At 45.4% G+C, this 12,221-nt stretch overlaps 1 protein-coding gene across 1 annotated transcript; it reads right to left on the reverse strand.

Moving 5' to 3' along the window:
* Positions 1-621: 621 nt before the first annotated feature.
* Positions 622-4,630, reverse strand: LOC136577895 (gamma-crystallin 1-like). Its single transcript, XM_066577813.1, has 5 exons — positions 4,542-4,630; positions 3,674-3,689; positions 2,672-2,914; positions 1,111-1,116; positions 622-885 (listed from the first exon to the last, which is right to left on the reverse strand). Exons 1-5 carry the CDS (start codon positions 4,628-4,630, stop codon positions 622-624), a joined length of 618 nt encoding a protein of 205 aa, XP_066433910.1.
* Positions 4,631-12,221: the final 7,591 nt, after the last annotated feature.

Raw genomic sequence — 12,221 nt, forward strand, 5'->3', positions numbered from 1 at the left:
ACATAGATTACAGTTATTAAACATAGGTAAAATGTAAGTGAATACATAGATATACAGAGTATTATATACCACTGATTATACTGAGCAATGCAATACCAACAAGTGAAATAATCGTAGAGGCGTATGAAATACAGTGATAAAAGAATAAAACCCATTAACAGACAAGATGCCAGCAGTATAATATAAAAAAAGTAATCTCACCTTCTGGGGCAAATACTGTACATGACCAGCAGTCAGACAATCCTTGACACTGGCACTGGGCAGTCTGCAGTACATAGGATGGTGCTGCTGTATCTGTATATGCAAATTGTGCTAATGAAATGTCAGGAAAGGATGTAGTGCAGGTCTTGTTTTACATTAGACATCCATAGTTCCATAATGTAGATTCTCTATGCAACGTTAATTAGTGAGACCTGTCCCTACTGCACACAAGTAATGTTGTACGCAGCAGCTGCCATGGGGCTACTATTCTGCCTATTGTAAGGTGGTCATGGGTGGTGAAAACCTTTGTGTTTTTTTTGTCAAATTTGTGGCATACATGCATAGATCTCTGAAACAAGAGTATTTTGGATGTGCAAATGATTGAGTATATATGTGATAAAGATTTCAAATTCAGTTTTACTAATGAGTTATCCTTTTAAAGGAACCAATTCTGGGATACATAGCACCCCACTCTATATATCTTTTATATTCTCCAGGTTTTAGGTAGTACTGCCGTCCTCTAAAGTTAGGCTCCTCATAAAACATCCAATGGCCTTGTAAGACATTACAGGAGTGGATTTCATGGAAATGCTCATATACATGAAGACAGTCTTTATTGAACTCCATCATCTGACCTCTGAAGTCCTCTTTCTCATAGATTCTTAAACGGAATGGTCCATGATGCTTTAGTGAAAAGAAGAGCACAAATATCAGGAAAACTATTTCATGTGTCTAATAAACACGTGCAGCATTATTTCAACAATAGAATTCCCAATGACTTCTGATGCTATCTTTGTGCTCTGCATACATCAAAATAATTTAAACTGAAGGAAGAAAACATATTTCTGGTAAACCATTATTTATGGAACTTACAATTCTCTTCAGATATCTATAGTAAAAATAGCAAACACTGATCTAAAAAAAAAAATCACAAGCATGAAAATCATTTATACATAACTGTTATGTATGTAAATCGTTGTAGCTTCTACATTATAGCATTACATGGCTTTTATTTCCATTAAATGCCATTTTCCATGCTGTAATAGTTTACAAATGTTACTTTCCTCTCCCTCCACACAAAAACCTGAGTTTGGGGATCATTTTAAAAATAAATTATTCTAAAACAATGTTGCCTAGCTTAAATCAGAAAGAGTAACTAGACTTTTCAAAACTTGAGACATGTCTAAAAGTTATGGACAGTGAGGGTCCCACTGCTAAGACTGTCACTGCTAGCTACAACAAGGGGGCTGCAGCGCTCACCCTCGTGACTCCCCACAGCTGTCTTTGGTGCGTTACAGCTCCTTGCAGCAGCTGAAGGTGGCCAACATAAAGACTTATAGAAGCACTATCGACCTTTATGTGGGTCGTCTTCAGCTGCTGCAAGGAGCTGCAAAGCAACAAAGACAGCCAAAGGGGCACAGTGCTCAGGTGAGTGCTGCAGCTCCTTTTTTCCGTCAGAATGACAGAAACCAAGAGGAACATAGTTGAACTGAGAAAAAAAAGACCCATTGAATATTTTTTTTCTGCTTTTCTGGTCTTAGGGTAAAAATAGAAAACTAAATGCTAATGTGAATTTAACCTTAAAGCGAACCTATTGTATACTTTATGCTGCCCTCACTGCCCTCAGTGATTGCTTGTCTTCTCAGTATACAGTGTAATAGCTAGACAACTAGCAATCAGAACGGATGGGCGGAGATAGCAGCATCCCATGTATAGATGTGACTCATCTCTTGATAAGATTTGTCCAAACAACTTGTGAGTTCCTAAAAACCAGTGTGCTTTGTCCCATAAGTGACAGACCACTTGAAATCAATGTGTCTCTGTCACTACTTTATGCTGTCCTTAGTGAGAGTAGCATAAATGACATGAAAGGTTCCCTTTGACTATACATTTTGCAGCCTCAACAATGTACATCTCTTAGGCCCAATGACCATGGGCAAATTTGAATTGTGGAATCCGACCCGCCCATGGACATGAGGCCTTATTCTCAGTCTTCATACCAACTTTGGCTGTGAAACAGGTCATGTGGTGGAAACTCATAGTGTAGCCTTGTGATCTTGCAGTGTAATAGAACTCAATGCAGGCATGTAGTGACTTGCAAGTTGCAATGACCGCGGCATACAGATCACAAAAAAATAGATTTTGTGATTAATGAGTCACTCTTACACTGTTACAAGCTACAATATAACTACATTGTGTTTTACTACATTGCGATATTGCATGACTGTGCTGTGATCTATCGCCATGTGACCTGTGTCACAGTCAAACTGCTGTGTAGTCCTAGCCTTATTGGTATTCTACAGGGTGGCTGGCAATTATAAAATGTTCTGCCAACTGGAATTTACTTCTTAATATTTGCATGATGTACCACAAACTTCACAAAGTTCAACTCCGTATGCTTTATACTTTTTCTATATTCTTAGCTTACGCCAGAAAAACATCCTGATTGTTATTAAAGACATTCTCTCACTTGTGGAGTTAGCCGACAAGATCTAACGGAGTCATTGATACCCATCCACTGATGAAAATCTGGATATTCTCCTCTTTTCACAAAATATTGACGTCCTTTGTAGTTTGACTGTTCATAAAGTATCCAATTTCCATTTTCGACTTTGATGGAATTACAATGATTAATAAAGAAAGACAAATCAGAAGAGTCACTCGTGCGCACGTGGGAACGACCCTGGAAATTTTTGTTCTCATAGAAAGTGATCTGAAAATAATAATAAAAAAAGCATGTTAGCAAATTTTGGAAGTTTTTTGAGTGACATCTATAATTGTTATATGTAAGTTAGCATTTTTGAGTAAAATCATGTTAAATAGTGTAACAAAACAACCTAGAAAACATTAACAAAATCAATTTTTTTGTATTTCTCCTTACTTTCACCATTTTGACTGTAGCTGTCCTTTGGCTGGTCACTACTGGAAAAAAAAAATTAGGGGATATTTTATACTCAGCTGGCTGCTGATGTTGCTCAAACTCACTTAAATAACATGACCTTTTCTGTCAACTATGGATAATGTAAAGACTTTTTGTTGTTCTAGTTGGTGAGATTGTTCTCGCGGCTCTACATGTGCTCACACACAGAACTTGAATTATTGATTGAGTGTTAAACAGAATCTAAGTGTTATGGTTTCCTTGCTGTTTTTACCAGTAAACAATGGGGGAAATTTAAAATCTTTGAGAGGGAAGAAAGTCTGAAGGTACAAAGTCATGACTTCATTTGACATATTAAAAATAGCAATAAATATGTTGCATGAATTTCTGAGATTCTAAATCACATAAGTGTACATGGAGTCTGGCTTTGCTTTTAATTCCCAGTCATTGTTACAAGGTTTGCATAAAGAGTATAACTTTGGCTTGAAGGAATGCTGCCTTCCAATAGGTGGCACTGTGGTGGTATTATTCCATCTCCCTTATTTGCATATTACCCAGAGGAGCATGAATGGCCTTTTGAGTCTCCTCACTCACCCTCAAGGTGCTCTTCCTAAGGAGAAAATAAAGAGTTTCTGACCCATAAGTATGCCCCACACACCTTGCTTAGCATTACAACTATGGACCAGATTTCAATCAGAGTATGAGAAAACTTTCACAGCCCTTATGTATAAGCTATTTGAACTTTTTATTTTTACATGTGTTTACCCCCTACTCATATAGATGGTTCTGCTTCACATCACTTGTATTTACCAAACTATTACTAGGTCATTTTGTGTATAAATATATGATTTTTCTACTTTTCATTATGATTTAAATTAGCCATGAAAAGGTGTCAACTCCCGAAATAGATGGTGTTTTGAGGAAATGAATAAGTAGATTTCGAGTAAAACAAACTAATGCACTTAGAAAACCCTATTTTTATTTATCAGTTTATTTATTTCATTTACCCTGTTACCCCGAAAATAAGTCAGTGTCTTATATTAATTTTTGCTCAAAAAGATTTAACTTTTTTACATGTATAGCTGCCTGGACACTATTGAAATTGACTTTTTAATTAACTGTAAGCAAGGCTTGATTTTGGTGTAGGGCTTATTCTTCAAGCATCCTCAAAAAATCCTGAAATATCATTTTGCATCCTCAAAAATCCTGGAAAATCATGCTAGGTCGTGTTTTCAGGGTAGGTATTATTTTCAGGGAAACAGGGTATTTAGCGCCAACATGCTCTACAGCACAGTAAGTCTTTGGAATATGTGAGAAACTGAAGCACCCAGAGGCAACCCTCTCAAACACAGTGAAAAAATACAGATTCCCTGCTGATCTTGTCCTTGGTTGGATTTGACCCAAGGAGCCTAATGCTACAAGGCAACAGTGCTAATCACTCAGCCACCATGTTGTTACTTACCATATATCATATTCTTCAATTTTATACCATATAATTATCTTAATTCTCTTCCTGATGAGTAGTATGTCTACTGCAGTTTTTAAAGACATTTTGTTAAAAAGAGTACAAGATAAAGTCAGTAGAATTCAAAACAATGATAGTAATGCAATAATAAAGGATAACCAAAAAAGGTTTCAGCCGGTATCACATGGCAAACGGGACATAAAAAAACATATTGGATTATTTGCAAGTTTCACAAGGTTGTTCATTTGTTTTTCTGTATGGAATAATTGGAGTTGTATTTATGACCATGGTTTTTACAAAAATATTTTATTACTGTGTGGCCACAGCTTTTTAATAACCATATACTATATACTTCTTAAGAATAATGTTTACATTGAGCATCAATACTTACATCACGTAATATAGGCAAAATCAGAAAGAAGTCCTAGCCCTCTGGAGGTTCTGAGAGCAAAGAGCATTCAGTCAATATATCAACAAGCAAAGAATGTTGGCAGCACTTATGTTCTGGGTGGTCCTAAGGCAGAGAATCCCCCCTCCCCCCCACCTAAATCCTAGATGTTCCTCTGGCTCAATCACTCTTATGGAAATGAAGTTCAAGGTTGCAGGTTCAAGGCTAAATGCCCATTTTGTTTAATAAATATAAACATACATTAAACGAATGTGCAACATGTTTCAAAGGCTATACCTTCTTAATCAAGCTCAAAGGGTTAGAGAAAAAGAGCACTTAATTTATAGTGTACAAAACCTAATTTCTACTACTCTGTTAGTACACGGGGAGTGGTTATGTATTACCTAGTACAACTATCATTGTGGCGCATATTCTTCTGTGAATCCGGGCCTGTGTAAGTGTAGGAAATGATTGTGTCAGTTAACATCGAAGGAGCGCATGTTTTACTGCTTCAGATACCGGAAGTAGACTGTTCTGCGTGCCGATAGTATTCAACTGGCTGGATAATAAACAATGCAGTCTACTCAAATGTTACAATGAGAGTGTAAACTGAAGATAAAAAGGGGAAGGAGTTTTGCGCAAAAAAAAAATTAGCAAGAATAAAATAATAAGTTAAAAACTACATGCAATATATATATATCATAGAATCATATAAAGGTAGAGTTGGACGGGACCTCCAGGGTCATCGGGTCCAATTACCTGCTCAAGGCAGGATTCACTAAATGATCCCAGACAGATGTTTGTCCAGCCCCTGTTTAAAGATTTCCATTGAAGGGTAACTCATCACCTTCCATGGCAACCTGTTCCATTAATTCATCACGCTCACTTGTCAAAAAGTTTTTTTCTTATATTTAATCTGTGTCTCCTCCCTTTCAGTTTCATCCCATAATATATACATTTTTTAATTTATTACTTATTTTATCTCTTCGCGGGCATTGTCCTGCTTTCCCTGTAACTTGAACTGCTTAAAAATTCTCTCCAGCACTTATATGGTTATCTGCTCTAGTGCTCCTAGCTCAACTGCAGGGCATTGGTAATTACCTCCCTATTTAGCTGAGCTGGAAACCCTCCCTTTTTGCCACATTGTTGTTGTGTATATGCCTCTGACATCCAGCATAGGTCTTGTCTCTGTTTTCTTATCTGTGCATATCCCGTACTTTATCAGTGTTTTCTGCTCCCCAGTTTTTGTACGCCTCCTGTCTTGTATCCCGTTGCCTGTTCCTCAGCCTTCCCCATGTATGCTCATCCTTTTGCCTTCCAGTCCCTGCACTATTCCTGGTCCTGTTCTATGTTTTTAGTGTGTTCAGTGTCCTGTCAGGGTCGAAGGGAAGATCTTGGGGCCGTTCCGCGTACCGCTTCTAGGCAGGGTTGCCCCTCATCTTTCTGACTAGCGAAGGGCAAGGGTTTCCATCTATGTTGCTCCTAAATGGTCTGTTTCTCATCTCCTGGTACCAAAGTCTCTGATCACCAAAGGTCATTTGCTAACGTTGTAATGGATTGGTTGTACACCAAAACTTGTACGTTGACTCAGTGGGTCCACATTAGGGGTCCCTAATAGAGATGAGCGAGCACCAAAATGCTCGGGTGCTCGTTACTCGGGACGAACTTTTCGCGATGCTCGAGGGTTCGTTTCGAGTAACGAACCCCATTGAAGTCAATAGGTGACCCGAGCATTTTTGTATTTCGCCGATGCTCGCTAAGGTTTCCTTGTGTGAAAATCTGGGCAATTCAAGAAAGTGATGGGAATGACACAGCAACGGATAGGGCAGGCGAGGGGCTACATGTTGGGCTGCATCTCAAGTTCACAGGTCCCACTATTAAGCCACAATAGCGGCAAGAGTGCCCCCCCCCTCCCAACAACTTTTACTTCTGAAAAGCCCTCATTAGCATGGCATACCTTTGCTAAGCACCACACTACCTCCAACAAAGCACAATCACTGCCTGCATGACACTCCACTGCCACTTCTCCTGGGTTACATGCTGCCCAACCGCCCCCCTCCCCCCCACAGCGCACACCAAAGTGTCCCTGCGCAGCCTTCAGCTGCCCTCATGCCACACCTCCCTCATGTCTATTTAGAAGTGCGTCTGCCATGAGGAGGAACCGCAGGCACACACTGCAGAGGGTTGGCACGGCTAGGCAGCGACCCTCTTTAAAAGGGGCGGGGCGATAGCCCACAATGCTGTACAGAAGCAATGAGAAATAGAATCCTGTGCCACCGCCATCAGGAGCGGCACACGTGGGCATAGCAATGGGGAACCTATGTGCCACACACTATTCATTCTGTCAAGGTGTCTCTGCATGCCCCAGTCAGACCGGGCTTTTTAATTCATAGACACAGGCAGGTACAACTCCCTATTGTGAAGTCCCTGTCGACCGACAGCATGGGTGGCTCCCTGGAACCCACCGGCGATACACAGAAATATCCCATTGCATTGCCCAACACAGCTGAGGTAGTAATGTCGTGCTTAATGCAGGTGGGCTTCGGCCCACACTGCATGCCCCAGTCAGACTGGGGTTCTTTACAAGTGGAAACAGATGCATTTATAATTCCCTGTGGACCCACAGCATGGGTGGGTGCCAGGAAGCCACCGGCGGTACATAGAAATATCCCATTGCATTGCCCAACACAGCTGAGGTAGTAATGTCGTGCTTAATGCAGGTGGGCTTCGGCCCACACTGCATGCCCCAGTCAGACTGGGGTTCTTTACAAGTGGACACATGTAGGTTAAACTCCGTGTGCACCTACAGCATGGGTGGCTCCCTGGAACCCACCGGCGATACACAAAAATATCCCATTGCATTGCCCAACACAGCTGAGGTAGTAATGTCGTGCTTAATGCAGGTGGGCTTCGGCCCACACTGCATGCCCCAGTCAGACTGGTAATATGTACCTTAACAGTAACCGCGTTGGTGGTAATGTGGTGGTGACTGCGGACCTAGTAGCACGGTTTTATTTTGTTGGTTTTCCGAATGTCGCCAGGATTAAGTGGGCCGTGGCGGGGGATGTTTTTGAGGCACTACGTGTCCTCTCCACGTGTCCGTGGTTATATGCACCTTAACAGTAACAGCGTTGGTGGGAAATGGCCTCGCCGCCATCATGTCTTTGGGAAGCCTCTGTTTCCACACCCCAGAGACATACCATTAGCAGCGGTATAGGCAGAGCCCAGAATTAGTAACATTTCAGCCGTAGCATTAGCGACAGGCCCCACTAACATATCACTAGCAGCATTATAGGGGGAGCACAGTCTTAGTTCCATTTCAGTAATAGTAGCAGCCTACACAGGCCCCAGTAACAATTCCGAAGCAGCAGTATAGTGGGAGCGCAGTCTTCGTTCCATTTCAGTAATAGTAGCAGCCTACACAGGCCCCAGGAACAATTCCGAAGCAGCAGTATAGTGGGAGCGCAGTCTTAGTTCCATTTCAGTAGCTGCAGTATAGCCAAGGCCCAAGTTACATTTATGTAGCTAAAGTGTAGGCCAACCCCACACACACTTCTGTACCATGAGTGCAGGCAAAGAACATACAAATTGCTATGATTACACTGTAGGTGAGGGCCCCAAAACATTGGTGTACCAACAGTACTAATGTACCTCAGTAAAAATTGGCCATGCCCAACCAAGATGGCAGGTGAAACCCATTAATCGCTTTGGTTAATGTGGCTTAAGTGGTAACTAGGCCTGGAGGCAGCCCAGTTTAACTTAAAATTGGTTCAAGTTAAAGTTTCAACGATTTAAGAGCATTGAAACATTGCCCGTTCAGCGTGATTACGTGAGGTTTCAGGAGGAGGAGCAGGAGGAGGAGGAGGAATATTAGACACAGATTGATGAAGCAGAAATGTCCCCGTTTTGGATGGTGAGAGAGAATGTAGCTTCCATCCGCGGGTGCAGCCTACGTATTGCTTAGGTATCGCTGCTGTCCGCTGGTGGAGAAGAGAAGTCTGGGGAAATCCAGGCTTTGTTCATCTTGATGAGTGTTAGCCTGTCGGCACTGTCGGTTGACAGGCGGGTACGCTTATCTGTGATGATTCCCCCAGCCGCACTAAACACCCTCTCCGACAAGACGCTAGCCGCAGGACAAGCAAGCACCTCCAGGGCATACAGCGCGAGTTCAGGCCACGTGTCCAGCTTCAACACCCAGTAGTTGTAGGTGGCAGAGGCATCACGGAGGACGGTCGTGCGATCGGCTACGTACTCCCTCACCATCCTTTTACAGTGCTCCCGCCGACTCAGCCTTGACTGGGGAGCGGTGACACAGTCTTGGTGGGGAGCCATAAAGCTGTCCAGGCCCTTAAAGACTGTTGCACTGCCTGGGCTGTACATGCTGCTCGATCTCCGCACCTCCCCTGCTACCTAGCCCTCGGAACTGCGCCTTCTGCCACTAGCGCTGTCGGATGGGAATTTTACCATCAGCTTGTCCGCCAGGGTCCTGTGGTATAGCAACACTCTCGAACCCCTTTCCTCTTCGGGAATGAGAGTGGGAAGGTTCTCCTTATAGCGTGGGTCGAGCAGTGTGTACACCCAGTAATCCGTAGTGGCCAGAATGCGTGTAACGCGAGGCTCACGAGAAAGGCATCCTAACATGAAGTCAGCCATGTGTGCCAGGGTACCTGTACGCAACACATGGCTGTCCGCACGAGGAAGATCACTTTCAGGATCCTCCTCCTCCTCCTCCTCAGGCCATACACGCTGAAATGATGACAGGCAAGCAGCATGGGTACCGTCAGCAGTGGGCCAAGCTGTCTCTTCCCCCTCCTCCTCATCCTCCTCATCCTCCTCCTCCTCCTCCTGAACGTGCTGAGATATAGACAGGAGGGTGCTCTGACTATCCAGCGACATACTGTCTTCCCCCGGCTCTGTTTCCAAGCGCAAAGCGACTGCCTTTATGGTTTGCAGGGAACTTCTCAAGATGCATAGCAGAGGAATGGTGACGCTAATGATTGCAGCATCGCCGCTCACCACCTGGGTAGACTGCTCAAAGTTTCGAAGGACCTGGCAGATGTCTGCCAACCAGGCCCACTCTTCTGAAAAGAATTGAGGAGGCTGACTCCCACTGCGCCGCCCATGTTGGAGTTGGTATTCCACTATAGCTCTACGCTGCTCATAGAGCCTAGCCAACATGTGGAGCGTAGAGTTCCACCGTGTGGGCACGTCGCACAGCAGTCGGTGCACTGGCATTTTAAACCGATGTTGCAGGGTGCGCAGGGTGGCAGCGTCCGTGTGGGACTTGCGGAAATGTGCGCAGAGCCGGCGCACCTTTACGAGCAGGTCTGACAAGCGTGGGTAGCTTTTCAGAAAGCGCTGAACCACCAAATTAAAGACGTGGGCCAGGCATGGCACGTGCGTGAGGCTGCCGAGCTGCAGAGCCGCCACCAGGTTACAGCCGTTGTCACACACGACCATGCCCGGTTGGAGGCTCAGCGGCGCAAGCCAACGGTCGGTCTGCTCTGTCAGACCCTGTAGCAGTTCGTGGGCCGTGTGCCTCCTATCTCCTAAGCTGAGTAGTTTCAGCACGGCCTGCTGACGCTTGCCCACCGCTGTGCTGCCACGCCGCGCGACACCGACTGCTGGCGACGTCCTGCTGCTGCTGACACATCTAGATTGCGAGACAGAGGTTGAGGAGGAGGAGGAGGGTGCTTTAGTGGAAGAAGCATACACCGCCGAACATACCACCACCGAGCTGGGGCCCGCAATTCTAGGGGTGGGTAGGACGTGAGCGGTCCCAGGCTCTGACTCTGTCCCAGCCTCCACTAAATTCACCCAATGTGCCGTCAGGGAGATATAGTGGCCCTGCCTGCCTGTGTTTGTCCACGTGTCTGTTGTTAAGTGGACCTTGGCAGTAACCGCGTTGGGGAGGGCGCGTACAATGTTGCGGGAGACGTGCTCGTGCAGGGCTGGGACGGCACATCGGGAAAATTAGTGGCAACTGGGAACCGAGTAGCGCGGGGCCGCCACCGCCATCATGCTTTTGAAAGCCTCCGTTTCCACAAGCCTATACGGCAGCATCTCCAGGCTGATCAATTTGGCAATGTGCACGTTTAACGCTTGAGCGTGCGGGTGCGTGGCGGCGTACTTGCGCTTGCGCTCAAACAGTGGCGCTAGCGACGTCTGGACGCTGCGCTGAGAGACATTGCTGGATGGGGCCGAGGACAGCGGAGGTGAGGGTGTGGGTGCAGGCCAGGAGATGGTAGTGCCTGTGTCCTCAGAGGGGGGTTGGATCTCAGTGGCAGGTTGGGGCACAGGGGGAGAGGCAGTGGTGCAAACCGGAGGCGGTGAACGGCCTTCGTCCCACCTTGTGGGGTGCTTGGCCATCATATGCCTGCGCATGCTGGTGGTGGTGCCTCCCCAGCTGATCTTGGCGTGACAAAGGTTGCACACCACTGTTCGTCGGTCGTCAGGCGTCTCTGTGAAAAACTGCCACACCGTAGAGCACCTTGACCTCTGCAGGGTGGCATGGCGCGAGGGGGCGCTTTGGGAACCAGTTGGTGGATTATTCGGTCTGGCCCTGCCTCTACCCCTGGCCACCGCAGTGGCTCGGCCTGTGCCCACACCCTGACTTGGGCCTCCGCGTCCTCGCCCGCGTCCACGTCCTATAGGCCTACCCCTACCCCTCAGCATGGTGTATTACCAGTAGTGCAGAAACAGAACGCTGTAATTAAATGTGCCGCTTATTGGCCTGTGGTTGGAGGCTGACTTCGCTTACGGAACGCCAGGAAATAATTTTGCGCAAGCCTGCTGTAACACTTAGCTGGCTGCGTATGAATTAGGAGGACAACTACACCCAGCACAGACCCAGAACACTGAGGACAGTCACAGGCAGCCGCAATAGATTTTTTTCCCCAAATGTTTTTGCAAAGGCCCACTGCCTATATTCAATAAATATATCTCTTCTCTCTCTGCGTCACCGCTACTGGCCCTGGAGTATGTCAAATAACTGCAGAGTGTTGCACTGTGGACTGGAATACAGCGGTGATTTAACAGCTAGAGATGAGCGAATGTACTCGTCCGAGCTTGATACTCGTTCGAGTATTAGCGTGTTCGAGATGCTCGTTACTCGTAACGAGTACCACGCGATGTTCAGGTTACTTTCACTTTCCTCTCTGAGACGTTAGCGCGCTTTTCTGGCCAATTGAAAGACAGGGAAGGCATTACAACTTCCCCCTGCGACGTTCAAGCCCTATACCACCCCCCTGCAGTGAGTGGCTGGGGAGATCAGGTGTCACCCGAGTATA

Source organism: Eleutherodactylus coqui, chromosome 8 (genome assembly GCF_035609145.1).
Source record: "Eleutherodactylus coqui strain aEleCoq1 chromosome 8, aEleCoq1.hap1, whole genome shotgun sequence".
NCBI lineage: Eukaryota > Metazoa > Chordata > Amphibia > Anura > Eleutherodactylidae > Eleutherodactylus > Eleutherodactylus coqui.